This window comes from Salarias fasciatus, chromosome 1 (assembly GCF_902148845.1).
Source record: "Salarias fasciatus chromosome 1, fSalaFa1.1, whole genome shotgun sequence".
In the NCBI taxonomy this organism is placed as follows: Eukaryota; Metazoa; Chordata; class Actinopteri; order Blenniiformes; family Blenniidae; genus Salarias; species Salarias fasciatus.
Genome location: NC_043745.1, coordinates 2,024,939 through 2,052,434, shown reverse-complemented (window position 1 = coordinate 2,052,434; position 27,496 = coordinate 2,024,939). Strand labels below are relative to the sequence as shown.

The following is a 27,496-nucleotide window of genomic DNA, read 5'->3' as shown; positions in this document are numbered from 1 at the left end:
CCCAAATATTTAATGCAGATCACGATGCAATCGATTATTCACAGCAGTGTCATGCAAATATGAGAGAAGCAACGTTATGAAGCAGAACATCTTTCCCTGAGTGCTTCAGCTCGTCGTCCTGCTCTGAAGCCCAGGAGCTCCGTCTCCAACCACGGTCACACGCCATCACAGCTTCATGCACACAGCCGTCATTACCACACGCTAACAGTCAGGGTCACACATTCACACTTATTTAGTGTCACTAATTAACCACATCCATGTGTGGGAAGAAGCCTGGGGAAAAAAAACCCAGGCACGCTGAGGAAGAACATGCTAACTCCACACAAGACTTGAACCCACAACAGTCTGGCTTCACACACAGTCACGTAGGAAATACACAGAAAGCCAGATGTCCTACTGAGTGCAGCAAGCTCATTAAAACAGGTCAAAGGTCACAGTTGGACAAAGGACACTTCTTCTCTAAGTGCTTTATAGCTTTATGCTCTTTACAGGCACGCTGTGGCGTCATCTGTCCATTAAATGGTCCAATTGACCAATTTTCAGGGTATGTGGGGAATTATCGTCAAAACGAGCCAAATCATCATCCAAAAACTACATATATCTGCAGCGTCTCGATTATCCTTCATACTTTCAACACCCTCAGCGCCAGAAACAGCACAGCAGCCCCACAGCATGATGGTGCCTCCACCATGCTTTTCCTCGCTGGGCTCGTTTCCAGAGGACATTCTCCCAGACAGGTTTCCAGCGTCTCACTTCTCTTTCATGAGTGCCGTCCTCCTTGACCTGGACCCACAGATTCCTGCTTGGCTGAATGTTCGGTGTGGTTCAGGCTGAAAGCAGCACTCCACATAGTTCAGTCTGAGGCTCCTTCCACATCCTGTGTGCTGTTTTTCACCCCGCCCACTCCTCCTGTTGGGTTTCGTCTTCTCTCAGTGCTCAGGAAACATCCAAACAGCGAGGTGACCGAAGCTGGCTGAGAACAGACCGCCACGCAGAACACTGCAGCTCATTCAGGCCCCATTGCATCATGTTTACAGTGTTTTCAAGTGAAACAGAAACATTCTGAAGGGTTTTGGGGATCCATTTACACAGCTACACTTCACTGAAACACACGTTTTTAAAACGCTCCGACTCCGTCTCCTGGAAGACGACAGAAACTCTGCTGCTGCACGTCCGACCACAGCCACAGTGAACACTGGTTCTGCTCATGCTCCGTGGACAGCCAATCAGAACAATGTTTTCCTCATGACTCCCACTCCAGATTCTCCTGGTCCTGGTCCTGGTTCTGCCCCAGATTCTCCTGGTCCTGGTCCCACAAAGGGACATAACATAAAGAGAACACAGACCACAAGACAATCTAAAATATAACACCAAGGCATTCAATCACAAGGTCAGACAGCGTTCTGTCAGCTGCTTCACTGCATTCTCTTAAATATTACAATTTTCAAAATGTTCGGTAGTCTAATTTTTCAAAATACTGTGATTCTGTGGTTGAAGCTCAGGGTTTGTAGTAACTGTAGCCTTCAGATGGGCTGCAGAGTATTCGTCTGCCTCGGTGCATGACGGCCTGAACCGGTGTTTTGTGGTGAAACCACAGGACCGGTGAGCTCGTCCCTCTCTGTGGTGATGAATGGCTGAGCTGTGCTCGGCTTCCCGGGGCTCTGCGGAGGAAGGCCAGCTGTGGAGCTGATACAGCAGACCTCTAGTTATCTCTGCACTGACACTTGGCCAGATTAAAGGGATGAACTCTCTCTGCTAAACACCTCTTTACTTTCCTCCCATGTTTCCCTGTAGACTCGCAAGTTTCTGTGACTCATGACGTCTCCATCAGATTACCGGATGGAGCGGCTCTCTTCTGATCAGTGACGGCTTCAAAGCTTGGATCGGATCAGAATTCCTCCATTAGCTTGGATAGAAAGGCTGAAAGCCGAGGACGCAGCTGTGTCGTTGGCAGCGCCGCCGGTTTATGTGAGGGGAGATGGCATCTTTAGCTGCTCTCTGTGTAAACTCAGCCTCTTTTAAGGTTTCCTACCATGGTATTATAAGGCAAATGAGTAAGTGCTTACATGCTGTTAAAGACTGGGGCTGAGCGGCGAGAAGCCCCAAGCTGGTGATTACCGAGCTCTAAAGCACATCTGCACTCGGTGGATAATCACGTGGGCGCAGTGTGTGGTGAGAAGCAGCGGTGGGGGGGCAGATGGATCGCACAACAGCAAAAGGAAAGCCCTGGAGCATCGACCATATCCAGCTAAATCACCATTTGAGTAATTACAGTTTGCTCATATAAATTATGTGAGTAAAACGGGGTAAGAAATGGGTAAAGAGGAGATGTTAATTTTGGATCAGAGGAGACAAAAGCCAAGCAGCAATGACAGGGAGCCAACTTAGCAGAATTTCTCCTTCTTCAACTTCAGAAGCCTCCGCAGAAGAATCAGAGCGCCGGTCAGCCGCAGCCGGACGCCGCAGGCCGGATCGCCGGATCAGCACGTCCACAGCCTCAGGTCCCGCTGCCTCACCGGGCGTCCCAGACAACCTTTAGTGACGGCCTGAGCCGGCGCTCAACAGGAGGGAAGCCCCCGGTGCTGGAGGAGTCCAGAGTCAGTCCGTCGCCCGGGGTCTGTCTGTCTCGTTATCAGGGAGACACAGCAGGGACCACAGGACGCCTCCCTCATGCCCCCCGTCGCACCGATGCCGATTCTACTCTCAGCACCAGAGCAGCTAAACGTTTGCATGCATATGATTGGTGGGAAACTTGAGAATGAGGCCCCGTCTGCACCACAACGTTTTCAGGTGAACACCAGAAACTTTCATTGCATTCTGGGAGTTCATTTGCCAGGAAAGCAGGAATGTTGCTCGTGCTCCTGCTGTAGTAAACAGATGTCATGGTCTCTCCTGTCCCGTGCACATGGCGCACCCATCAGCCACATTACCGCATCACCGCATCACCGCTAGACCACTAGACCTGGGCCCAGAATAGACCAGCTCGGACCTGGCGAGCTTTCAGTGCACCTTCCCCGCAGTGTCTTGGTATAAAATTGTCACTGAGCCAACGTGTTGTTGTTGTTGCTCCCCCCCGAACGGCCACAATCTCGGCACAGCCCAGTCTGCCAATTACCTAATCGGCTTCTCACGCTGGTGAACCGCTCAAAACACTGTGTGGTCTGCACCAGGGTCTGCCACCCCGCACCCCGCACAGCACCATGAAGTTACAACCCTAAAACTCCCCAGTCCAGGAGAAGATGGACCGGGACCAGGACCAGGACCAGGACCAGGACCAGGACCAGGATCTTATGGACTGCGACTCATGACACAGGAAAACATTTTATTTTTTTATTTTATTTAACCTTTATTCATACAGGTAAACCTTCTGACATCCAAGGTCTCATTTTCAAGAGTGACCTGTTCAGGGTTGTCAGCAGCAAACACAACATTTAAAACAAATCGAACAAAACAACACAACACTCTGATCGTCCACCTACCCACCCAACAACACCTTTCCCGTTCTGTCCCAGACGCTCAGTTTAATCATTTTTTTCCACCGTCTCAGAAGTTGAGATCGCGTCCCGTCGACTGATGTTGGAGCACGAAGGACTCGATCAAAGTCAGCTAGTTCGTCGGTGGCTAACAGCTAAGCTATCTGACTGTGAGTCTCGCAGCAGGACGCTTTTACGAAGTGTCCCTGAACGCAGCACGGTGCTGCACGGCGCCGCAGGTTGTTCACTGAATCAGAGGGTTTCAGGTGTTTCACAGGTAATGAAGGCGTTCAGGAGGAGCTGGTCCTGACAGGTTAATCGATGGCGTTACTGCCTCTGTGAAGCAGCTGACTCAGATTCTTAAAATCATCTGGTGGGCCAGACATTATTGTTTGTGGGCCACTTTTTATTTATTTATATTTATCATTATTTTATTTATTTATATTTATATATTATTTTTATTTATTTAAATTATAAATTATATTTATTTATTTTATTTTGCAATTATTTTTTTTTTTTTATCTTTTTTTATTGGTATTGTATTTTAAGTACAGGCAGAGTTTGAAGTTGAAATTACTGTAGTTGTTGAAGTCTGTTTTGGTTTACTCTGAATGCAAAAAATAAACAAAAGCTGTTTTGAAGTTTAATTTCTGTTTTTCTCTCTTAGTTACAGAGTGCCTGACAGTTACAGTAAATTGTCAGTTTGTATCAAATCAGATCGGATCGAATCGAATTGCTGAATATTTTTATGAATCGCCCTTGAATCGAATCACAGCCTGTGAATTGAGATCAAATCAAACCGTTTTCTGGGTCAAAGATTCACACCCCTAATAAAAGTAGTGGAGTGTTTTCAAGTTGTGTTTTCACTGGCTCTGAGTGCTGTTGTCATGTAAACAGACACCAACAACACTGAAAGTTTTGCCTTTTCATTTGACAACATTGTCATAAAGGAGTTCTACAAACAGAAAGTCACAAAAGCCTCTCCTCTCTGGAGGAGACAGCTGGATTTTTTATTCACTCAAGGAACCTCCATCACGCCTTTCATGAGGTTCCATCAACTCCCCAAACAAGCATGGCCACCTCACATGAACACCGGCGGTGTGATTACCCCAAAGGACAGCTGCAGCGTGGCACTCCGCTCTCAGGTGAGCCGGGTGACTGTGAGCCACGGCCTCTTCACAGCGACGCCATTCCGTGTGGTGACAGCAGTCGGCCAGATCTGATGTATGGGCTCTGTTTGTTGAAGCTTCAGCAGCCACTTGAGCACTTCAGCACCAGCCATTACTCTTGTGTGAGAAAGACCTTGCACAGACTGGAAAGGACAGACACTTTCTGTTTTTTCTCCGCCTTTCACACACCCCATCCCTCACTTACAGCTGAGAGTCTGACCCCCGCTTCCTGCTGGCATCTAACAGTGGGCACTACATCACTGTCAGGCTGCAGACCACCAGGGAAAAGCTCCGGGCCGCTCTCCTCCTGCAGCACCGGGAGTTGTGGAGCGAGCCAGAGAAACATACTGCTGCGTGGAAACGCTCCAATCCGCCGGCCTGAATGGAAAACCGACATTTACAAATGGTCCAGGAGCCAGCTGGAGATCCGCGCTTCAAGTGTCACTTTACAAATGCACCATCCTGTACGTTCCCAGCTCTGTGGATGATTCACCATGTCACCAAGTGTAATCAGATTACAACATCTACATAACGGCAAATGGTCCACCAGAGCCAGAAAGAGATTAACTGCACGCGTTGAAACTGCTTTATGTTGCAGTAGTAGTTTGTGCACACTTTAAAATGTTTTGAAACTTGAAGCACTGGCTTGAAGCTGTAACTGAATTTTATCTCTCAAAATGACGTTGAAATGAGAAAAACATCCCGAGAGCATCAGACGGTCCAAAGCTTATGATTATGTGAGACAGTTTCCTGACGGGTAGCGACTGAACATCAGCATCCACAGAGATTAACAAACAGGCCCGGGAAAGAAGTGAACTTCTCTGTCACGTCTGGAGGGAACAGAGAGAGGTCAAAGGTCAGCCGACAGGAGGTGCCGGAACGAGCGGCACCGTGTCAACGACGCCGTCAGACGGCGAGTTTGATCTGAGCTGCCTGAAAGGATGAAAGGGAGCGGAGAGGACGACACTTTCTCCTGTGTGGCTGTTCTCTCACACTGAAGCTGTAAACCGTGGTGTCTGTGAAGGGGGGTGGGGGGGTGGGGGTGGGGGAGGGGCTTAACACCAACTCCCAACATCAAGGAGCCTCTTCTGAAGACCAGTCGTGATGAAAAGAAAGCCTCCCTGCACACAAACATGTGAGCCTGAAAATGTTCACTGAGTTACTGGAGGATCCAAAAATGAGAGCCGAGCAGCAGAGGGAACTGTCCACTGATCCACAGCAGGACCGACGAGGACACTATGGGATGGATTCCTACAACGCCATGATTATCTGAGGTCCAACAAAACATGGACAGGAAGCAGAACCAGTCCGACCAGTGACTCCCAGGAACAGTTTGAGTCTTGTTCAGAAACACTGGAATGGATCTGAAATGTTAACGTTTTATATAGTTTTTTTGTTGTTGTTGCATTAAAGGTGCATTAAGGAGTTTTTCAACTTTAATAATACTTATTTTCCACCATAAATATGTTAGAAACGTTCAATGGTGTGTACAATGTGCCCTGACATATTCATTGCTCGTACGTCTAACAGCGCTAAATTGTCAGTTGAAAGTTGCAGTGCCGGTCCGGCACCAGCTTTTTTGGGGGGAGAATTTGAGAGGAATGACGTAATGCGCCTCCCACTGACCTGATATCCTTAAGTTTCGTTTTGTCCGCCATTACTCCGCCAGATGCTTAGTGAGCAACAACTGAGCAGTATAGAGGATGGATCTTCGAGAAAGTAAGAACAGACTGGCTTCCAGCACTGCCACAGCTCCAGCACAGACCCACCAGGCAGAAGAACCTTAAATTTTACTCAAGCGCTGCTAAAAGAGCGAGGAGGGAGTTCCCCTCTTCCGTGGACGCAAGCCACAGACTCGAGCTTTTCATTAAGCTGCAGTTACACCCAAAGCCTTCAGGGGGCGCTGTTTCGCATTAAACGTGCAAACTCCTTAATGCAACTTTAAAGGAATACTCCAAAGATTTTGGACCCACGCCCTATCCAGATCATTTACAGAGTGAGATAAGCTCATAAATACCTTTGTTGTGTCTGTTCCTCCAGCCGCTGGTTCCCAGCTGTTAGCATCGTAGTTAGCTTAGCTCAGCTGCGGGAGGTGAAGAGGAGACAGAGCCAGACTGACGAAAGTGGACAAAATCCTCCTTCCAGTGGTCCAGGGGACGGCGTATTAGCACGTGAAGTAAATCAGAATGGTTATAAAACATTTTAAAAGACGTATTTTCTTTTCAATCCGTTAAAATAACGTTTTGATCCACACAGACCTGCTCATGCGCAGTGCTCCCTGAAGGATATACCGCAGCACAGCGGCTGAGTCTATGGCTGCTACTGCTGTGCTCCGGTATATGCACTGCCATGCGCAGGTCTGTGTGTATCAAAACGTTAATGGATTGAAAAGATACGTCTTTTAAAATGTCTTATAACCATTCGGATTTACTTCACGTGCTAATACGCCGTCCCCTGGACCACTGGAAGGAGGATTTTGTCCACTTTCGTCAGTCCAGCTCTGTTTCCTCTTCACCTCCCGCAGCTGAGCTAAGCTAACTACGATGCTAACAGCTGGGAGCCAGCGGCTGGACGAACGGACACAACAAAGGTATTTATGAGCTTATCTCACTGTGTAAATGATCGTGATAGGGCTTGGGTCCAAAATCTTCGGAGTAACAATAACAGTGAACGCTAAATCAGCTACAGTAATGATGGTTTCAAAGATAATATAAAAGCAGTAAACTACAGGAAATTTCCTATTAGTTGAATGTGGTTTTTGAGTTAATATGAATGTTTAGGCCTTCTCACAGCTTTGCAGCATTTTTAAACAGGAACATCTCCAAGTGAAAATGCTAAGTTTCCGTTGTGTTTTGGGAGTCCATTGACATGACAACAGTCCCCAGGGTCACTGAAAACACAACAATTTGGAATCACTACAACTGTCTCCATGGAAACGGAGGAAACACCCCACCATGTGTACAGACACATCCAACAGCACGTATGTTATGCAAACCTGAAACGTCATGTAAATTCATCCTTCTGGTTGAATCAACAGAAATTAAACACTCAGAAATAATACTTTAAGACTGTGTTGATCTGAAAGCCAGCTGAGGACAGCTTCCATAGCATCTAAGCTGCCAGTGACCTGCGATGGTGAGGTCTGGGAAAGGTGACGGTCTGCCGCCACGTTTCAGGAAAGGCGGCCGGGCCCTGGATGATGGAGCAGCAGTAGCACAAATGTTTCAGGAGTGTTTCTTCAAGGCTCATTCTGGCACAAGCTTCCCTGAAGCACCGTATGGTGAATGAGATGGACCTGTGTGCTTCGTTTGTGAAGCACTTGTTTAATAATTATCTTTTCATTCACTATTAAGGGAGGAAATATGCAGAGACATGCAAAAACCCGAGTGATCTGTTGCTGGTGAGAATGAATTTCTCACCAAAACATATATAACCTGGGTATTTTTTTTCTCACGAGGGTCCAGTAGAGGCCTGAGACAGTGCTGCCCCCCCCCCCCCACCCCCCCCCCCCCCCCCACCCCCCCCCACACACACACAGAGAGCACCCTGCATTCACACAAGTGGCGAGCAGCTCTGAACTTGCACTCCACGCTTCACCAAAGAGAGAAGTTGGGAGTGTGGGTTGCCGCCCGGCCGCCCGGCCGCCCTCCCCCACCCGCCCCGGCAGAGAGGATTGGGGTCAACCAGCCCGGCGACCTCCGATGAGAAACCCTCCGGAGAAGAAAGGGCGACGAGCCGCCGCGCCCCTCCGGCTCATCCACTCCTCTTAGCGATCAGACAACGTGACATCTCACCCGACATGCTTTCATCTCACTGCAGAGCGGAGCGCGGCGCTTTCTGGGAGTAATTAAAACCCGGCGAATGTTCAACCAATGAGGATTTACAGTCACAAATCCCACTTTTACAGCCATCAATCCGTCACTTAAGACCAGCTCCTTCATCCCACTTCCATCTGTTGGGGAGAAAGCGGGGCTTCTGCCCGGCTGCTGCTGCCGCCTCGCTCTTCAGCGCAGCGTCGGGTTCTTCAGAAAGTCCAACTCAGACACTCTTCCCTTCAGGAGACAGTTTGTCTGCTGAAAGGAGACAATGTGTGGAGGCTTCATTCTTCCCATGTCCTCCTCCCTTTCAGCAGAGCAGAGTCCATCTCTCTGGCTGTCTGTAAAGAGCGTCCAGCCTCTCTGGGACTTTCAGCCGGGACAATAAATCCACAGCGCTGAGCTCCCCACCCGACCACACATCAACCTCTCCGCTCTGTCCTTCACTGCCTCCTTCTCTTCTTCCTGACTTCTTCCTCCCGAGACTCGTCTTTAATCCCACCTTAATCTCTGACTCCAGCATCCGACACACTCCAGCGTCTCTGTCTTCTCTGTACTTAATCCAAACATTCTGGGCCAAGGACTACATGAAGAGCAGGGTTAAATACATCTAATGTCCTGGAAGCCTGGCAGCGGGACAGACAGGGACAGAGAGACAGGGACAGAGAGAGAGAGACAGAGAGACAGAGAGAGAGACAGGGACAGAGAGACAGGGACATAGAGAGAGACAGGGACAGAGAGAGAGAGAGAGTGACAGGGACAGAGAGAGAGACAGAGAGAGTGACAGGGACAGAGACAGAGAGAGACAGGGACAGAGAGAGAGAGAGAGACAGAGACAGAGAGACAGGGACAGAGAGAGAGACAGAGAGAGTGACAGGGACAGAGAGAGAGACAGAGAGAGTGACAGGGACAGAGACAGAGAGAGACAGGGACAGAGAGAGAGAGAGAGACAGAGACAGAGAGACAGGGACAGAGAGAGAGACAGAGAGAGCATGGACAGACAGACAGACAGACCCAAACTGTCCTCTCAATGCAGTTTTTCATTTTATGCATTCACAGTTCAGTTTTGTAAAAAAAGATACTGCTTGAAAACCGTCCAAGTGTGGAGATGAAAACATCGATGGCCAGAGAGGAAGAAAAAACTCAAGAGGAGCAAAAAATAGATCAAAGGATCCGGGGCGAGCCCACTGAAACGCAATCAGGACCCAATCACATTGTGTCCTCGCAGCGCTCTTAAGAGGACGGGTCAGCGGTGCTTTATTGTAGCGGGAGCTCGCCTAATGAAGGGGACAATGTGAAGATTAGCAGTGCCGGCCAGGCGGCTCAGGCTTCACCCTGGCTTTAATTGCTGTGAACAAGAGGAGACGCAGAGGCAGGGCAAACAGAGGACAAAAGAGCAGGGCCGGACGGACCGGGTCCTGACAGACGAGCCGGGGTCATGCGTCTGTCTGGACAGGGCTGGGTGCGGGACCCGTCAGGGAGTGTGTGGACGCCTCACACACCTCACACACCATCAGTGGAGGAGCTGGAAGCCATTACCTATTCCTGAAGGTATCTGTCAGGAAAATCAAGAGTTTGGACCCGGGAGTCAGCTGGCAGGAGCCAGAGCTGGTCCTGGAGCCAGAAGAGCTACAGCCAGGCTTCTGCAGGCAGGACACTTCTGAATGCATGAGTGGGTGAGAGGGTGGAGGAGGGGCGGAGCGGTGAGCCCATCTCCACTCAGTGATGTAAACCAGGGCAACGGCATGAGGACGAGTGAAAGACGGCCTTCCCCATGTCCCGAGCAGAGTGAGAGCTCCGTCCTCTCCTCCTCCTGGTTCCACTCCCCCGCTGTTCAGAGACAAAGCAGCTGAAAGCGATGCTCACACTCCAGGGTGTGGAGGTCACGGCGCCGCTCGTCCACAACGCCACCAGCAGCTGAACGATGCAGACACAGCGACACCAGGGTCCCGCGGAGGGTTTACGGGGCGTTTCAGAAGTGGAGGAAGAAGTCCTACAGGGTTCAGAGGTCGTCTCAGCTGGTCTGAGAGACCGTCTTCTCCAGAGCTGATGGACCATGTGCCAGTGTGTCCAGCCTGCCGGCGGCTCAGACAAAACACTGACGTAGTGAACGGAGGACTCCTTTGAAGAACATTTCGAATGAAAACACATTTTTGTGTCTCAGAACAGTTTTGTGTTTACATGACAGCATTTTCAAAACGATGTCGGCCTGCACGGTGGAGAGCATTTTAGGCCACTAGTTGGTGCTGCTGGTTGTTTTTGTACTGAAACATGCAGACGGTGAACAGTCCACAGAGTCGGAGGGTTTCCAGCGTCTCTGAGCTCCGATGAGGAAACAGACACTAAAAACGCACCGAAACCAGCTGAACGCCGTGAAGCTCTGACAGAGAGAAGAGAGGGAGACTCACCAGACCAGAACACGTGGAAATCGCCGCCGAGGAGGCCGAGCGGTTGCGGACAGATCCCTGATAGAGACAGTGGAGGAAGCCGGCCTGGGCCCCCGGCAGGGTGGAGATCCCCTCCGCCCCCACGGTCTGCACGGTGAAGCCCGGCCCCACCACCGGGGACGGGCGCAGGTCCAGCTGCAGGTCCTGGCCGAAGGCGGACAGGCGGTAGTGCAGCGCGGCGGACAGGGCCCTCCTGCCGCGGGGGCTCCTCCGCGGCTCGCCGTGGCTCAGCAAGGCTCCGTCAGAGTCCACCTCCACCGGGGTCACGAACACGTAGTCTGAGGAGAGCGGGGACGACCGTGAGGCGGGGATTCTGTGGCGTCCCCCGGATGCTTCGCCTCCTTTTCACAGCCACTGGCGGCATGTCAGTGATTTGCGTGCGGCTCTCGGGAACACAGGCGTTCATTGTCTGACAGGATCTGTCATGAGTTAAATCAGAGGCGTCTGACTCTGGAGGTTCATCTGACTCTTTTCACCGCCCGCTTTCCCTCAGTAAATCTCAGCCTGTGAATCAGCGTCAGCGGGACAAAGCGGCCAGGAGGGAATCCCTGAATGAGCGGCGCTCCGGCTGCCCCGGCTCTCAGCGCTGCTGCAGCACTGGCAGCACATGGCAAGCATCCCAAACTTTCAGTTAGCATGCAAACAGTAAACACCCCACTCTGCCAGACTTTAACTGCATGTGGCATCTCGGATCGTCGCTCTGGCAGCCGCTCACTGAACCCCCCGCCACTCACTCTATTCCCATTTTCTCCATAAACATGGAGCGCAGCCAGCTGGAGGTCAGGAGACGAGACTCACCGTGATTCAGTCCGGTGGAGGAGGCGTGCGAGCAGTAAATGTGCAGAGTCTGCAAAACACAAACACAGAATCTCATAAAGGGACAGGTAGGACAGGTTGGAGAGACCACAAGAGCTGCACGTGAATTTAGAATCACTTTTCTTTCTAAGCTACACCTGCACGTCCCCAGGTAAATGAGGCAGTAGTGAGAGCAACATGCCTGGATGATGTTCCAGGACAGGAGGGTGGAGAGCAGCTGCACGGAGGAGCATCCTGCCAGCGGGACGGGCAGAGTCCACATGAGGAGCAGCAGTCCGTCCATGGCGCCAGGAAGCGGTCACCCCCCCTCACCTGCTCAGGAGCGCTGACAGGCTGCTGCGGCGCGCGGCGCGGGGGGCGCGCATCTTCCTCCCTCTGTGATGATGATGATGGCGGCGAATCCAGGAGATGAAGTGAGACTCTGGTCCAGGTGAGCTGCTGCTGCGGGCCGTGCGGGGCCGTGCGGGGCCGTGCGGGGCTGCGGGAGGAGCAGGGCGCCGCACCGGGAGCACCGGGAGGAGCTGACTGAGCAGCCCGGCGGACGGAGCGGGATGGAGCGAAGCAGCGGCACAGCAGCCAATCAGCGCGCAGCATCATTCAGCACGCGCACATGAAAGAGATTCTCCTCCTGGAAGCGGCGCGCCGCTGCTGCCTTCACGGACCGCTCGGAATTCCCTGCTCCCAAACTTTATGCTAAAGTTGGAGGGAAAAAAAAGAAAGAAGGAAAATGACCTGCAAGTCTGCTGGAAGGATTTTCTGCCTGAGAGGCTCGTTTTTAATTTATTGATTATCTGCTGAGATTTTTTTTTTTTGATGGAATTGGAAAAAACATAAGCATCTTTCTCTGCCTGGAAGCAAAGAGTCCAATTCCTGGAACAGTACAATGAAAATAACAGGATGGTAAATGGACTGCAATTATTAGCCTGTTCCACCAAAGCCCTTTATACTGCTCACCACGTTCACCCTTTCACATGGGGAATTGAACCAGTAACCAGTCAAGCCACAGACTAATAATCAGCTGAAACATTTCTGCCTATTTGTAGCATGACTTGCTTTAAAGCAGGGACTTGTGTCATCACAAAACACTTCATGAAAACTTGAGACTAATACTTGGACACGAACATAACATAAAAATTTTTAAAATGCAATTTCCGTACCAACACAAGTCTTACATGTTTGTAGAAGTTGCGCTCTCATGGCTCTGAGCACCATTGTTGTGTAAACTGACCCCAAAATGCTAGAAAAGTTTTGTGTTTTCACTTGAGGAAGCTGTCGGGTGAACGTTTCTTCTGAATGTTGTGACATTTACTGACGAACGCTGGTGCTCAGTTTGATTTCAGCTTGTCAAACATTTCTTTTTGAATGCATTTTCACTGAGAAGATTCTTGTCACTGCAATGAGGCAGGTGTCAAATCACAAGTACTGAATGCTGCATGTTGGCACAAACGGACGTTGTGGTAAGAGTGAAAGGGATTCCTGATATCTCTTTCTATGGAGCAAAGAGGTGTTCTGGATTCAAAATGTTTGTTAACAGTTTGAAGTATCTGCACAGACTTAAAACTCCTCATAACGATCAGACGGAAAACTGAATGGAGATCGACTCAGGATCTGTTCTGGGTCAAAATGTGAGGAGCAAAGCAGATCCGAGGCTTCAGAACCACAAATAATCCCAATGAAAGTTTTTCAAGAGTGTGTCTGACATTTTCTGAATTCTCTTAAAGGTTTCAGAATTCATCTTTGACATGATGACAGCCGATTTACTGAAGGACGTCAAGGCGCATTAGGCCCTCCAAATATGAAACTGTCAGCAAATCTTTCACAGACTCACAAATACCATTATGTTTTCAACACAGCGCGTAAAAAAACAATACAGCAGTGTGAAGCCAGAACAGGACAAGTGAGGACAAAAGGCCAGGCGATGAAACAAATCCAGAAGAAACAGGCCTCATGCATTTCCCTGTATGTGCTTTGTTCTAAATGTGACTTCTCTCATTGTTTCCTGCCTATTCGTTCTGACAGCGTTTAAAGGCAACGCTTTGCCAGTTCGGCATCATTCACAAGTGCTCTGATTAGCAGTGAGGCGCTAAAGCGTCGTGTTGCATTGTTAAAGTGCGTGTGTGTGTGTGTGTGTGTGTGTGTGTGTGTGTGTGTGTGTGTGTGTGTGTGTGAGTGATCCTAATTGTTGTGAACAGATGGTTCTTTGGCTGGAAAACACCTGGACAGGTTGCTGGAATGAGGAGCGCAGACCTCCACACTGCTCAGGGCTCAGTAATGTAAGAACGTGTCTCACTGCTGCTGCCAGCTCCTCTGACAGCGTTACACTGTGTGAGCCAAAGGAGCATCACCTTCAGCAACCACACACACTCCCCAGGGCGCACAAATACCTGCTGCAATTAATCCGCCACTTACACCGCGCTAACCTTGTCGACTAAATTGGCCCATTGTAATCATGAGATCTGTTATTTATTCAGGTAACTGCGAGGACGTTTCATTTGACCTCCTTCACAGTGAAGATCTTTGTATTTATTGATTCTGCTGAAGTCAGTTCATCAGATGTGAGGTGGTCTCCTAAGACAGAACTCTGCCAGGTGTTGAACACGTTTGAGGAATCGCTGACGCAAATTCTCAAGTGAAAAAGCATTTTTCATTTCACAAAAGTTTCATGTTTACTTGGCAATGTTCTGAAAATTATGTAATTAGCATGTTGAGCTATGGGTTAGCACTGATTGTTTTAATAATGAAACCACACACACATGCTGCACAGAACACGACACTCTAAACATTAACAATGTTCATTTGGACATAGATGTTCATTTGGACAGAACACCACGTTGGATTATTACTACAGCGACTGTCAACTAATGATGGACAGGTGAAGCTTCATGAAGCTTCATGAACCACTGCCCTAATTTTCTGAGGCCACTAGATGGTGCTATCTGTTCAAGAAATGTTTGAGGGCTCACTTCATGGCCAGTCCTTCAGCCTCTATCTCAAAATCAAGAGTGCCATCAAGTGGCTTCAGAAAATAAAGACAGTGGTTCATGAAGCTTCATGACGCTTCATCTGCACATCACTACTGTCAACTCTAAAACCACCAAGTCCAGGAGGATCGGGACTGGGAGTCATGACATTCTTCAGGAAAACATTGTTCTTGTTGTCCATCTACTGAGCATGTGCAGAACTACTGTTTAACAGTGAGGCTGCAGACGAGCGGCAGCAGCGTTTCCACCATATTCAGAGTCTTAATGTCTCCAGAGAGTTTTGGTTTCTTCCTTCTATGCAACAATGGAGTCGGAGTGTTATTTTTAAAAGTTGGATTTCCCCCATTCCCATGGGAGCCATTTTCCAAAAGTTGTGTTTTCAGTGTCTCAGAGCGCCGTTGTCATGTAAACAGACAGCCAAAACAAACTGGAAGTTTGTGATTGTTGTCGTGTAAACGGGGCCTCAGTTCAGCCGTTGTGAGGAAAACTGACTGTCCATCAGTGCTTTCAGGCAGAGGTGGATCAACTCTGACACTGTGTGGGAAACAAGTTGATAATTTTTGAGACATTTTAAATGAGCTTCTTTCTAAAACTTATTGTTGTACTGATACGACACAGAATGTATGCACCAAGTGAACATTTGGTGATGAACGGATGATTTACAGGCAGAGAAATGGGAAAACATGAGATCTTCAGAGAGTCTGATTAGAGCCAAATTATCAGTGACTGAGTCAAAGTGTCTCCGGACCTGCAGTCTCCAGTCGTCAATGTCAGTCAGTGGTCCAAAGGAAGACAAAAGACAGAAAGAGAACGGGATCATGAGAGATTAAAGCTCGTGTTCCACATGACGAAGTGTCACTTTTGCGTAAACATGGTTTTATTCTAGTCCATCCATGAAGGCTCAACCTTCCAGGATGTAAAAGATCTTCTGGTGTCTGATGCCACATCAGAGGTCTGGAGGAGTCTGGAGGAGTCATCCTGATTCAGGCAGGCAGCCATGATTTAATGGTGGAGCTTTTAGGCCTCACTAGCTGAACACTCAGTCTATCAGAAGGAATTTCACTCATTTGAATTTCACTCACACGAAGTGTTGATGATTTCCAGACACAGAAAACTGTTCTGAGCTGTTCTGCACTGTGGATCATGTGGAGGTGGAGAAGAGACGCAGTTAACACGTCTCTGAGCGGTCGGATCGTCCCAGATTCCAGAATGTTCCTCTCAGGCGGACCTCTCTGCCTCCAAAGACAGGTCCACTCAACAGCAGCACAGCAGTGGAGGCAGAGAGATTGATGGCAGTGAGGCTTTTCCCATGGAGCCGCGCTGTTCTAGCAGCTTCTCCTCCACTGTTACAGCGTGGACGCCTCGTTTCCTCTCCCGGTGGAGACGCAGTTTGTATTGTTGGTGGTGGCTGCAGATGCTTTTACATGTGAAACCTGAGTAGCGTTACACCTCGGCCCACCACAGCTCGTGGCAACACGGTGACGGACGGCGCGCTTATTTACAGCGCCTTAAACCAACTGTCTGAGGCCTTCGCAGCGTTCTCGTAACGCCTCCGTCCCGCCAGGCCTGTGGAGTCGCCCGGCCTCTTGTTTGCTTCCTAAAAGCAGTTGAACATATCTGGTTGCAGCTGGAAATACAAGCAGTTGGGGTTTCTGGCCATGGATGGAAGTGGAGCGCGGGATTTAGAGAGCGCACTGGGATGAGGAGGAGGCCCTGAACCTTCGTCCTGGGAACAAGATGTGAGAGGAACCAGAGTTTAGAAAGCCTTTGACAAGTTGATGCTATCTCACAATTAACAGACTGCACAAACGCACCCACACAGGATAAGAGCTTATTCTAAGAAGGCTTTCAAAAGTCTTTAGCGTGACTTTGACCATGGCTGCATCTGCACAGCCGGCACGTTACTGTCAACGGTATCTCCCGCTTTGGTATTATGTCGGATTAATTGCTTGAAATTCGAGCACTGTTAAATTTGGCGTGCAGAAAACAGTTCGACTCTTCATCCAAAGCTTCAAGTGAAACATTCATAATGTTCTCATGTGAAAAAATGCTCATTTGAGTTAATAGTGAAGCCAAAGTGTGTGTATCCTGCACACATCTGCACATATCGGGCCGTCACAGCAGAGATCACAAATCATGTTCAGAGCACGAAACTCAAGCCAAACAGGTCAAATGTATTTTCCTCGAGCCAATTCTTTCCACTTCATGGGACTTTGTGAATGAAATAGGTGTCACTGATAGAATTAGAGAATTACTGAGAAACAAATTCAAACAAATAACCAGTTAATTCCATAAACCGGTTGTCTCCATTTGGATTTAGACTCGTCTTATTCATTCCACCAAACAAAACCTCAGTTAAATAATACAGACTCAGTAAAACATGCTGGGAGAGGAATATCTGACTGAAGAGGCTGCAGAACAGACCCGGTTTGATGCAACAGGACCTGGACCTGCCTCAGCCGTTGTCCTTCTGAAGGCGGGATTCCCCCAGTGGGAGACAGACGACATGCTGACCGTTGTCCCGGAGAGGGAACCTTCAGGGTGGAAAGCTTTTCATATCCCACCTTCTTCCAGGTGTCATGTTTGTCCATCCTGACGTTTCTTTTTCCTTCAGCTGTTCCTGCTTCGCAGCTCACTTTCCACTCGTCTCGCATCCAGCTCAGAGAGGCACAGTTTCTTCTGTGTCGGTCTGTCAAACATCCAACCGGACTTTTCCAACCACAGGAGGAACATCAGAGCGAGTATATTGAGATTTTATTTACAGAGAACACGTGACTCTTGGGTTAAATTATACTTCTACTGCATCTACTGAGCACGAGCTGAACAGCGGTTTTCTTCGACTATGCGCAGCCAGTCGTATTGTTTTTAAAAAGCACCACCTTGATGATCATTTTTCTAAAGTTGCATTTTCAGTGGCTCTGAGCACCGTTGTCATGTAAATGAACGCCCAAAACACAAGGAAAGAGGTGTGTTTTCCCTTGAATGTGTTGTCTTGTAAATGTGAGCAAAGAGAAAGCTTGTCATGTCCAGATTGGACCCAGGTTCGTCTCACTGTGACTGGACACTGCTAACCACTGAACCAGCGTGCCGCCGCCTCCACATGGCACGAACTGTGTTTCAAACGTATGTTCTGACATTTTGCCGTAGACGCTTTGATGTCTTCGACTTAAATAAACAGCTAAACTTGACCAGAAGACATTAAACCAATTATCATGAAGGAAGAGTCTTCTGGAGACCTTCTGTCCTGGAACACTGTGCTTTGCAGTGAGGGATATGAGGTGAAGGGTGGGAGAACCCTTCCTGCTGCCGGCCGCTTGGTGCTGAGGCTTCATACGTACAGTAGTGGCATCGCGCTTCAGCTGTGAACCGTTTCAGCTCTGATGATGGCGAGCCCCCCCCCCCGCCCCCCCCGCCCCCCGTGGCTGGGCTCAGTGAACGGGCCAACACAGTGGTTGCATTCTGTTTCTAATCAGACGTGGGGCCTATTTACTCAAACGTCAAACACTTGCATGAAGCCCTGAGAGGCCCAGGCTGCGACGTGGGGACCATGCTAGCCCCCCTGCTGCTCTCCTGGTTTCACTGTTTACCGGCCCGCCATGCGGCGCAGTGTTTTCCACACAGGCCTCCAGAGGGTTCGCTCCTCTCCTGGATCTGCTCCTCATCGCTGGCCTTGTAATTTCCCCGCTGCATGTATCTGTGGGACGCTCCGGGGTGAATTTTGGCGTGCCGGTCCCTCCAGGACTATTTTTGGCTGCGGTGGTGGTCGCCACAGCGGCAGGCGTCTGCTTGCATGTCACTCACGTCTCGTCCTCTGCGGCCGGTGTGATCTTCGCTTCCATGTGGGCAGAAGCAGCCTGGAGTGGAGGAAACCACGAGCAGCGCGAGCCTCTGCAGCCATGCACAAACATTTCAATCACAAAGTCAACGCTTAGATCCAAGTGATGCCTGTGGACCATGAGTGCTTTCAAGGTGCGGTGCACAGGGTTCGCGATCCGTGGCTCTGCTGCTGGTTTCCACTCTTCCACTGAGCAATTAGACAGACTGAACGCCACAGTGGCTCTCCACACCAACACACCAGGCCTTGTGCAACATCCACACAAAGGCATAGTAATGTCCCTCAATAAGGCGTGGCTGCTTCAACTCATCTCGACTGGTTTGGGTCAGAAGTTTTCAAAGTGTAGGGTGGGGGGCTCGTATGGGGGCGTCAGAGAGCTTCAGTCAATGCTTTTCTGTTTTTCTGTATAATATTATAATGTTCTAATATCAAGTTCTATTTATGAAAGTACTGTTTTAGAACTGCATTCATTATAGTAGGACTATGACGGAATCAATGAGCTTGAATTATTTGTGTAACTATACCAAAACAAACATCCCTGCCAGTAGAATTTTGTCTTGGGTTGGTAGGCTGAGCCTCCTTCACCCTCCCAGCCTGCAGCAGTGGATTTAGCTCTGACTGCTTGCTGCTCTCTGTCTCTGTTCTGTCTTTTTCTCTATTTCTGTCCTCCATAAACGCCTGGAAAAGCAGAGAGTCTCCTCCTCTGGGTCTGGTTCTGCAGGGTTCGTCCTGTTAAAGGCAGTTTTTCCGTCCCTCTGTCTCCTGCACGCGCTCATGTAGAAATGTTGTTTTTTTTCCTCTGTAAAAGTGTCTTGCTATGATTGTGTTGTATTTGGTACAGAAGAAATAAAACTGAAGTGAATTGAACTCGTTTTTATTTTAATTTTGAGATTCATATTGATGATTGAACCGTTTCTGGCATGTTTTCAGTTCCCTTCATGGGACTGAAGGTTGCGGAGCTGAACTGTGAATACCTGTGCAGCTAATATGACTGCAGATCCGCCAGATCCCCATCCTGAGACGTCCGAGAGCGTCTAAACCCAGCTGTGGGGCTGGATGAGAGTGAATATGCTGAAACAGGAGCCACTGGCCTCAGTTTCCCCTCTGCAGTCCAGCCTTCTGGCTTCGCTCTCTGTCCCTCATCAGCATCGAAGACGTGCAACGCTATCGTTCAGCTCACAGACGGTCCAGCACAGTTCTGACAAAGCATCTGGGATATCAGTCAGCCCGCGGAGAACAGTGTGTCTTGGGTTGTGCAGCTCGACGGTGACCTCAGATTACATGCCGGCGGAAAAGATCCTGCACTTGTTTGCCTTCTGTCAAAAGAAAGATGACAATGCGCCGTCAAACCTGGTGAGTGTAAACCGAGAATCATTACAACGGACCGTCCATCAGACGCTCTGCTAAACAGATCCAGAGCTCTGCAGCTGTGTGTCGGTACGGCGGATCAGTCAGGTGTCGGCCCTCTCCATGTCTGGGGAGGAAACACGTGGAGGTTTCCCACTTTTGTACAACTCTTTCAGAAGTTAGAGAAAATCTGACTAATTGATATTCTTGTGTTTTTATATGATGAAACGTTTAACCTCATTGATCCTCACTAGCTTGTAGTGAGGATCAATGAGTAATAAAAGCATAAATTATGTGAATTATTTCCCTTTTTGTCTCATTGGCAGATTGTTCTGCAGTTACAGAGGAGTCCAGGTTCATCTGGGATTAATGGGCACCTGTTGACTGTTTTAATAGACTTTACTGCATGGAGCGTTTTACTGCTTGAGCAGCCACAAAGTGTCTCGGTTTCCACAGTTACATGATGTTTTAATTCACAATGAATTATTCTGGATTAATCATTCAACATTAAAGTATTCTCCTTTGTGTTAGCGTGTGAATTCTAATTCTGAATAAAAGTTTACAAGGAAACACGTTTATTCAGGATTTTTTTTTGTTTTTACTGTCTACCGGGAGTAAAGGAACTCCAGTTCCAGTGATTGTCCTCTCTTTCTTTCTGTAACTTTGACGCTGAAATAAAAGTTTTCATGATGAAAGAACCATTTAATCCAGCTGCAAAATCAGAACGAAGCAGCTGCCTCATTTGGGATTAAGGTTAATTCTGAAGGTCGTCGTCATTTGGAATTAGACATTTACAAGGTCATTTCAAATCAGAATTAAGCTTTATTTGGAATTAAAACTTCTGTAAACGTGGCCATTCGCCCATTCAGGGTGGTCGTACACCACTGGCAGCGGCCTGGGGAACTAAGCATTCCCAAAGAACCTCTGACCAATCAGTCGGACGAGATGGGGAATCAAACTGCCAACTCTAGGATCGGAGGTTGATGCAGTGGAGTGAGAGTGAGCGCAGTATGCACAGCGCCTTGGCTTATCGTTGGAGTGTCAATTAGGTTTTATAGCATTTAATCAAAGCTCATGTCAATCATGCAACCCAGCAAGGGTCAGAGGTGGAGACAGACTTCTTCTCACTTATCATTTTAGCCACATCAGTACTGCCTCTGTTCTTCTGCCACATCCAGAAACTCTGGAGTGGGTGTGAAACAGTTGTTATGTTGTGTGTTTCATTGAGCCGTGATGCGATGAAGCAGCTCCTGTTTGAACCTGAACCTGTGGAACGGCTGTTTGCATGTGCTGCCCGCCGCTTCCTGCTCCTCTGGCTTCTCTTACAGACTGGTTTGTTTTCACACGTCTCAGGTTTCAGCTAATGTGATCATAATGACACAAAACACGCCTTTCTTGAAAGCTCTTTACTTCTGGTTGACTTCTAAAGATTATTTAGGATAAAAAAAGAAAAGGGAAATGACAGCTGTGATCCTCTCCCAGCCTGCCCCTGGGAGCAGAACGCAGTAAATGCATATGTGTGGCGGCGCAGTGGGATTCCCCTGCTTTCACTTTGAAGCCAAAGGGATCATTACAGGAAAGCAGAGATGTCTTCAGTTGTCAGCCAGGTGCCGGGAGGCGGGGCCGCGCCACGCAGCCCACTCCCTCTCCCAGCAGCACCCGGGACCGCTGCCTCCCATGACGCCAAGGGGCTCGTGCCTGTCAGTGTGCGTGCGTGCGTGTGTGTGTGTGTGTGTGTGTGTGTGTGTGTGTGTGTGTGTGTGTTAGGGGGTAATGTATGGTCATCCGGCACCAAACCATTTTCAGATTGACCAGTATGCTTTAACTTCCAGGTAAAATGTTTGAGGAGAACTCGTGACATGATGCACAATGAGGAAACGAGCCACACACCCCGACACGAACCTCTGATAGAACCTGAATATAGATGAAGGCGTTTGCTCATTTGTCTTTTCCATAAACAACAACCTGATTCCTACTGACTCAGCAGGTCGTCCAGCTCTCCAGGCCAGTCTGACAAAAGAAGATCAGGTGAAAACTAGGACTGTCAATCAATTAAACTATTTAAACACGAGTATTCACATTATTGTCCATAGTTAACTCTCGATTGATCGCACTTTTCTTAATACTCTCATGAACATGGGAGCAACATACTCTCATCAACAAATCTGCTTGCTTTATGTAAATACATGTTTGTTGTTGTCGCCACAATCCAGAACAACATCAAACACTGTCCGGAATACCCTCTAACATTCTGCAGGCTCAGAAAACGGGCTGGAAGGACATTTTAACCTGAACGGAGCATCAGTTAGTAATAATCTGACCATGCAGTGTCCAACCAGCTACATTTCCAGTTTCTTAAAAGAACGGAATGGCTCAGCCTCCTGATTCCCTTCTGCTCCTCCATCCTCATGTCGCCACAGACATCAGAAGACGCTGCATTCACGCTGCGGCGCCGCCTTCTGGAGGGGCCCCTCGCTGCCACGCATGACATATTTTGATTGATTTTTCTTTTCCAAACTGCCTTTCTTCTTCGTTTGTTTAGACAGATCACAAACAGCTTTAAGGTGCATAGCCCCACCTACTGTACAGGAGTGTGCAGTTGCAAGATGAGGGTCATAAAACGTGTGTGAGTTAATTAGAGGTCAAATAAATTTGCGTCGTCAATAGGAATTTGAATTATTATCGTGCTAATTTTGACAGCACTAGTTAAAACACATCATGTTGATCTGGTGGTGAGGCGCAGGACGCATCAGGAGCACAAAGATACACCACCTGATCGCCCAGCCACCCTGCAGGACAGGACAGGAACAGCTGGACAGGTGATGAGAGGAACACACACAGGACATGCAAACTCCACACAAAGCTTTAAACCAATGACGTCACTGGCAGGAAAGATTTCTAACTACTGCTCGCCACCACCTCATCAATCAAACTTTATTTGTTTAGGTTCTTTTGATGATTGGCAAGGTGTTAATGACTTAATGACAACCAGGTAAAACTCCATCAAACGCAAAACAGATTGTGAGAAATAAGAAAATAAATCAGAAATCAGGTGAATTAAAAAAAAAACAGAAAATGATCAAATCAAATAGTTGTGGATTCTTCAGCTCTGTAGAGAGAAAGCTGAGGAGAAACTGAACCTCACTTCAGATGTTTCAGCCTGCACACTGCAGAAGCTGAAACAGGGTTTTCCTTTGTCTTTATATGGATTTCACTTGTACTGTGCTTTTCCACAGCTTTTCCACACACACACACACACACACACAATGGGAGCAGTTTGGAGTCAGTTCTACCAACTGACCACCAGCACCACTTATTACTGTAAAGCTCGCCTGTCGATCGTGGGACATGGAGGGACGTGGAGGGAAGTGGAGGGACGTGGAGGGACGTGGAGGGACGTGGAGGGACGTGGAGGGACGTGGAGGGACGTGGAGGGAAGTGGAGGGACGTGGAGGGAAGTGGAGGGAAGTGGAGGGAAGTGGAGGGACGTGGAGGGAAGTGGAGGGAAGTGGAGGGAGGGACGTGGAGGGACGTGGAGGGACGTGGAGGGACGTGGAGGGACGTGGAGGGAAGTGGAGGGACGTGGAGGGACGTGGAGGGAAGTGGAGGGAGGGACGTGGAGGGACGTGGAGGGACGTGGAGGGACGTGGAGGGACGTGGAGGGAAGTGGAGGGACGTGGAGGGACGTGGAGGGAAGTGGAGGGAGGGACGTGGAGGGACGTGGAGGGACGTGGAGGGACGTGGAGGGACGTGGAGGGAAGTGGAGGGACGTGGAGGGACGTGGAGGGACGTGGAGGGACGTGGAGGGACGTGGAGGGATGTGTCTGGAGCGTAGCGCTCCGTCTCTTGGTGTCAGCAGAGCTGCAGCTCGATGAACCAGCTGTGGTTAGTTTTACGTTTTGAGAAAGACCAGGGAAGAGAGCAGAGCCGTGGTCCAGATGACTTCAAATGAAAGATCTGGGGGGTTTTTCTAATATGTTCTCTCAAAGAAAGAGAAATGAACATTTTCAATCTTTGTGATAATAATCAGACTTGGGGAAAGAACCAACATGCACTTTAAAGTGGGAAGACGGAAACTATTCTGGTCCATGTGGGGGTTTTGCAAAGAAAAGAGCTTTGGAAAGATTTCGTTTCTGGTTGTGATTTCAAATAAACATCACAAACAAAAGAATAAAAAAGAAGGAAATAAAAGCCAACAACACACTCTTCAACAAGAGCAAAGGCAACATAAAATGAAATCCAAGAACACGGCACATACTTTCAAGTCCAGTTTGATAAAAAAGGATCCTGACCCTAACACCTGTAACCATCCAATAAAATCAGCCGAATCTGAACCCATTTCCTGCCCCACAGTCCTGACCCAGGCAGGTTCCTATTCCCATCAGCGAAGCATATTTCCCCCGGTCCTTCTGGCTCGCTCCATTTATGGCCTCATAAAACCATTTGTGGGATCGTTTCAGCAAGAGCTCAACAACTAAAGCTAATGTAACAGAGATATGGAGAGTAAATCAGTGACGAGGGTTTGGTGTGTAAACCCGCCGTCCAGCGTTAACCGAGCCCAGAGTCGCAGATGTCTGTTGTCATCTGCGTTGACAGCCTGAACGTCGGCGCCGAAGATGGAAAAGTGGATGAGAAACGGCCACCGCTCGTTCTTCGTCTCTGCAGAGAACAAATGCATCCACTTCAGGCCCTGGTGAAATGTTTCAAGCTGTTCCACACATTGAGAGTGTCAGAGGAAAATATGAAATGTCGGAGCAGCTGCTCGCAGAACAAAAGCCACAGACAAGCTTTTCCTCTCGTCCCGGGTTTTCTTCCAGACTCTGCACTTTCTTCTCACAGATATTAACTAACTTCAGCACCAGAGCTCTGGAAGTCCCCAGTTATCTCATAAAGATGGATGATCTGAATCAGAGCAGCTCCAGACAGAATCCTGGGCTTCAGCCTCCCTGGAGTTCTGGTTCAGGTCGAAGATGTGCCGCTCGCTGTGTTCTCGTCCCACACCAGCTCACTGCTGAGCCCGGCGGAGATCTGCCGACGGCTCTGCTCCTGACTGCCCGCCTTCCTGCTGTGATTATGGACATTAGAAGAACGCCAGGATCCACTTCCCTCTGCACCGGTCAAGACTGCTGTCTCTTCTATCGTCCCCTGATCACATAAAGTCTGTCTCTGGGGGACACCACTGGAGACTGCCCTGATTAAACACTTCTGGAGAAAAGGTTCTGGAAAAAAAATTCCTGCTCATTTTCAGAACCGCCTCAAAACACATGAGCTACTGGGACAGTTTCCGTCTGGGTGCCGACCAGGACAGGAGGCACCAGTGACTCTGACAGATCCCGGCCCACCGTCCTCCGTCTTGTCTCACGCCAGTCCTGCCTCACACGTCTCCCTTGGGGACTCCTGTCACCTGCGGGGCCCAGAGGATCTGTCCTTGGTCCCAGCCTTCTTCAGGTCTGGTTCCACTGCGACCTGAAGACACTCCTGCTGCGCTCACACTCTCCTCACCCTGCCCGTCCACACCCCGGCTGGAGGAGAAAAAACATGGCTGAACTGGAACTTCCTGAAAATCAAACCCAAAGTGCCATAGGTTGCCACCTGCCATCACCACGGTAACCGTCTCTGGTCAGGACATCCCACTGTCCTCTGCTGCCGTCCGCCTGTGTGTCCAGGTTGACCTTCACCTCATGAGTCACCAAACTCCCGTGGAAATCATCGTTTTTTTTTTCATTTCATGAACAATAGAAGCCTTTGGGCATCTCCAACCAAAATCAGTCAAGAGCTCCAGCTCAGAAACGATCTGCCGACCTGCCGACTGACAGAAAACCCTCCTGCGTTCCCGCCGATGGCGCCCGGCTCCTGATAGGTCGCAGAGGAGAGTCTCCTCCATCACCCACCCGAGCATCCACGGACACGCCCCTCCATACCTCCCCTTAGCAGAGGGTGCTCCTCTTCTCCCCACATCCCCAAGTCTAAACTCGCACTACTGGGGACCAGGTCTTCTTGTGAGCCCAGATCTGTGGAATTCCCCTCCAGACCACCTGAGACCACCTCAGTCCTCCAAAGTTGACTTTTATTGTTTTACTCTCGTTTGTAATGACTGTTAATTGACCCATTGAGGGAGCAGTCAGGGCTCCAGAGGCAGACGGACACGGAGGTGGAGATCTGTAGACAAGACAACTGTCACAAGCCAACACTGAACACTATTATTACTCAGAATTTCCTGCCACTGTCTTTTTTTTCCTTAGCTAAAATACAAGCTTCCTCCACCCTCAGCTGGGGGATACTACTTCAAGTTGTACAGCAGCCAAGAGTAGGAAGTTTCCGACCGCTGTGACGGCGCAGGGCGGAGGGACGGCTGGGCCGTGTTTTAATACGCTGGTTAATTCCCATTAGATACGGTCTGGTGATGGCCTGGGGTTTCAGTGTGTGTGGCAGGCTTCCCACACACACACACACACACACACACACACACACACACACACACACACACACACTTTCTCTCTCTCTCTCTCTCTCTCTCTCTCTCTCTCTCTCTCTCTCTCTGTCTGTTTCCTCCTTTTACAGAGAAGGTGTTTTTGGGGAAAATCCTCCGTTGTGATGTGAATCAGAGAATCAGGCTCACTGAACTGTGTGTTTTTAAATGAAGTGTCTTCACAGTTGCGTGACGTTGCATCAGTGAGGTGAAGCTGCAGGATGGAATTCTAGAGGGATGTGGTGTTGATAGGAAAACACGTTTCACTTTTCCACCGTTTCACAGTGACCAGAGTGCTTCATCCTGATAATCACATTCACCCATTCACACACCAGCGGAGGCTGGAGACTGGAGCAGCTGGGGCTCAGTGTCTTGCTCAAGGACAAGTCACTATGTGTCAAGTGAACTAAATTCCATAGTGATGTGAAAACTGAGGCCATGAGAACAGAAACACTGACACATTGAGAGGTCAAGGCCAGAGGTGAACCATGGGAAGATATAGCTGCAAACTGAGCAACAGGAGGAGTGAAGGAAGAAGCCGCCGGTCAAACATACAGTCATTACCTGAGATTATGATCTGATTTCATTTCATTGTTGATGAAGAACTCATCAGATCTGCTCACTGTCCTCCTGAACATCAGCTCTCACCGCTGGACTCTGGATCTGCCTCACCTCTCAGCTTCACGGCCCTCCGGCCCACATGACCTCCACAAGGGTCCAAAGACGTCAGCCACCAGCCTCTGGAGCTCCTTCCACCCGATCTCCGCAACATTCAATCCCCTGACGCCTTCTGATCCCACCTTGAAACCTGGTAATCCTCGTGAAAGGCGTTATTGTTGCATTCAGTTCTCTTCAGCTGACTGCTGCTCTGGATTTCTGCTCTGTGGGGAAAGTCATTGAGGATTTGTTGGAAATGATGTTTTGATGTTTTCTTACCTTGAGCCTCATATGTCTCTCTGTCAGATGTGGTGGGAAGACAGTGTGGCACATCCTGCAGCCTTCACCCCAAAAACCCATCCACAGCAGGTTCAGCTGGGACATGTGGAGAGAAGTTAACCAACAGCTGAACAAGAGTGCCAAATGGCTGGGATGGCTAAATCTGAAAGAAAAAAAAGGCCAAAAAAAATACAATTAATTAGTAAAA

At 49.0% G+C, this 27,496-nt stretch overlaps 1 protein-coding gene across 1 annotated transcript in view; it reads right to left on the bottom strand.

Annotated features, from left to right (window-relative positions):
• Window positions 1–12,009, bottom strand: part of adamts18 (ADAM metallopeptidase with thrombospondin type 1 motif, 18) — a 63,612-nt gene extending 51,603 nt beyond the window's left edge. The window contains exons 1-3 of the mRNA XM_030097399.1: window positions 11,902–12,009; window positions 11,703–11,751; window positions 10,866–11,182 (exon numbers count right to left, since the gene is read on the bottom strand). Coding sequence (XP_029953259.1) covers window positions 10,866–11,182; window positions 11,703–11,751; window positions 11,902–12,003 — 468 coding nt within the window. The 5' untranslated portion in view covers window positions 12,004–12,009. The remainder of the gene's footprint in view (window positions 1–10,865; window positions 11,183–11,702; window positions 11,752–11,901) is intronic.
• Between the last annotated feature and the right edge of the window lie 15,487 nt (window positions 12,010–27,496).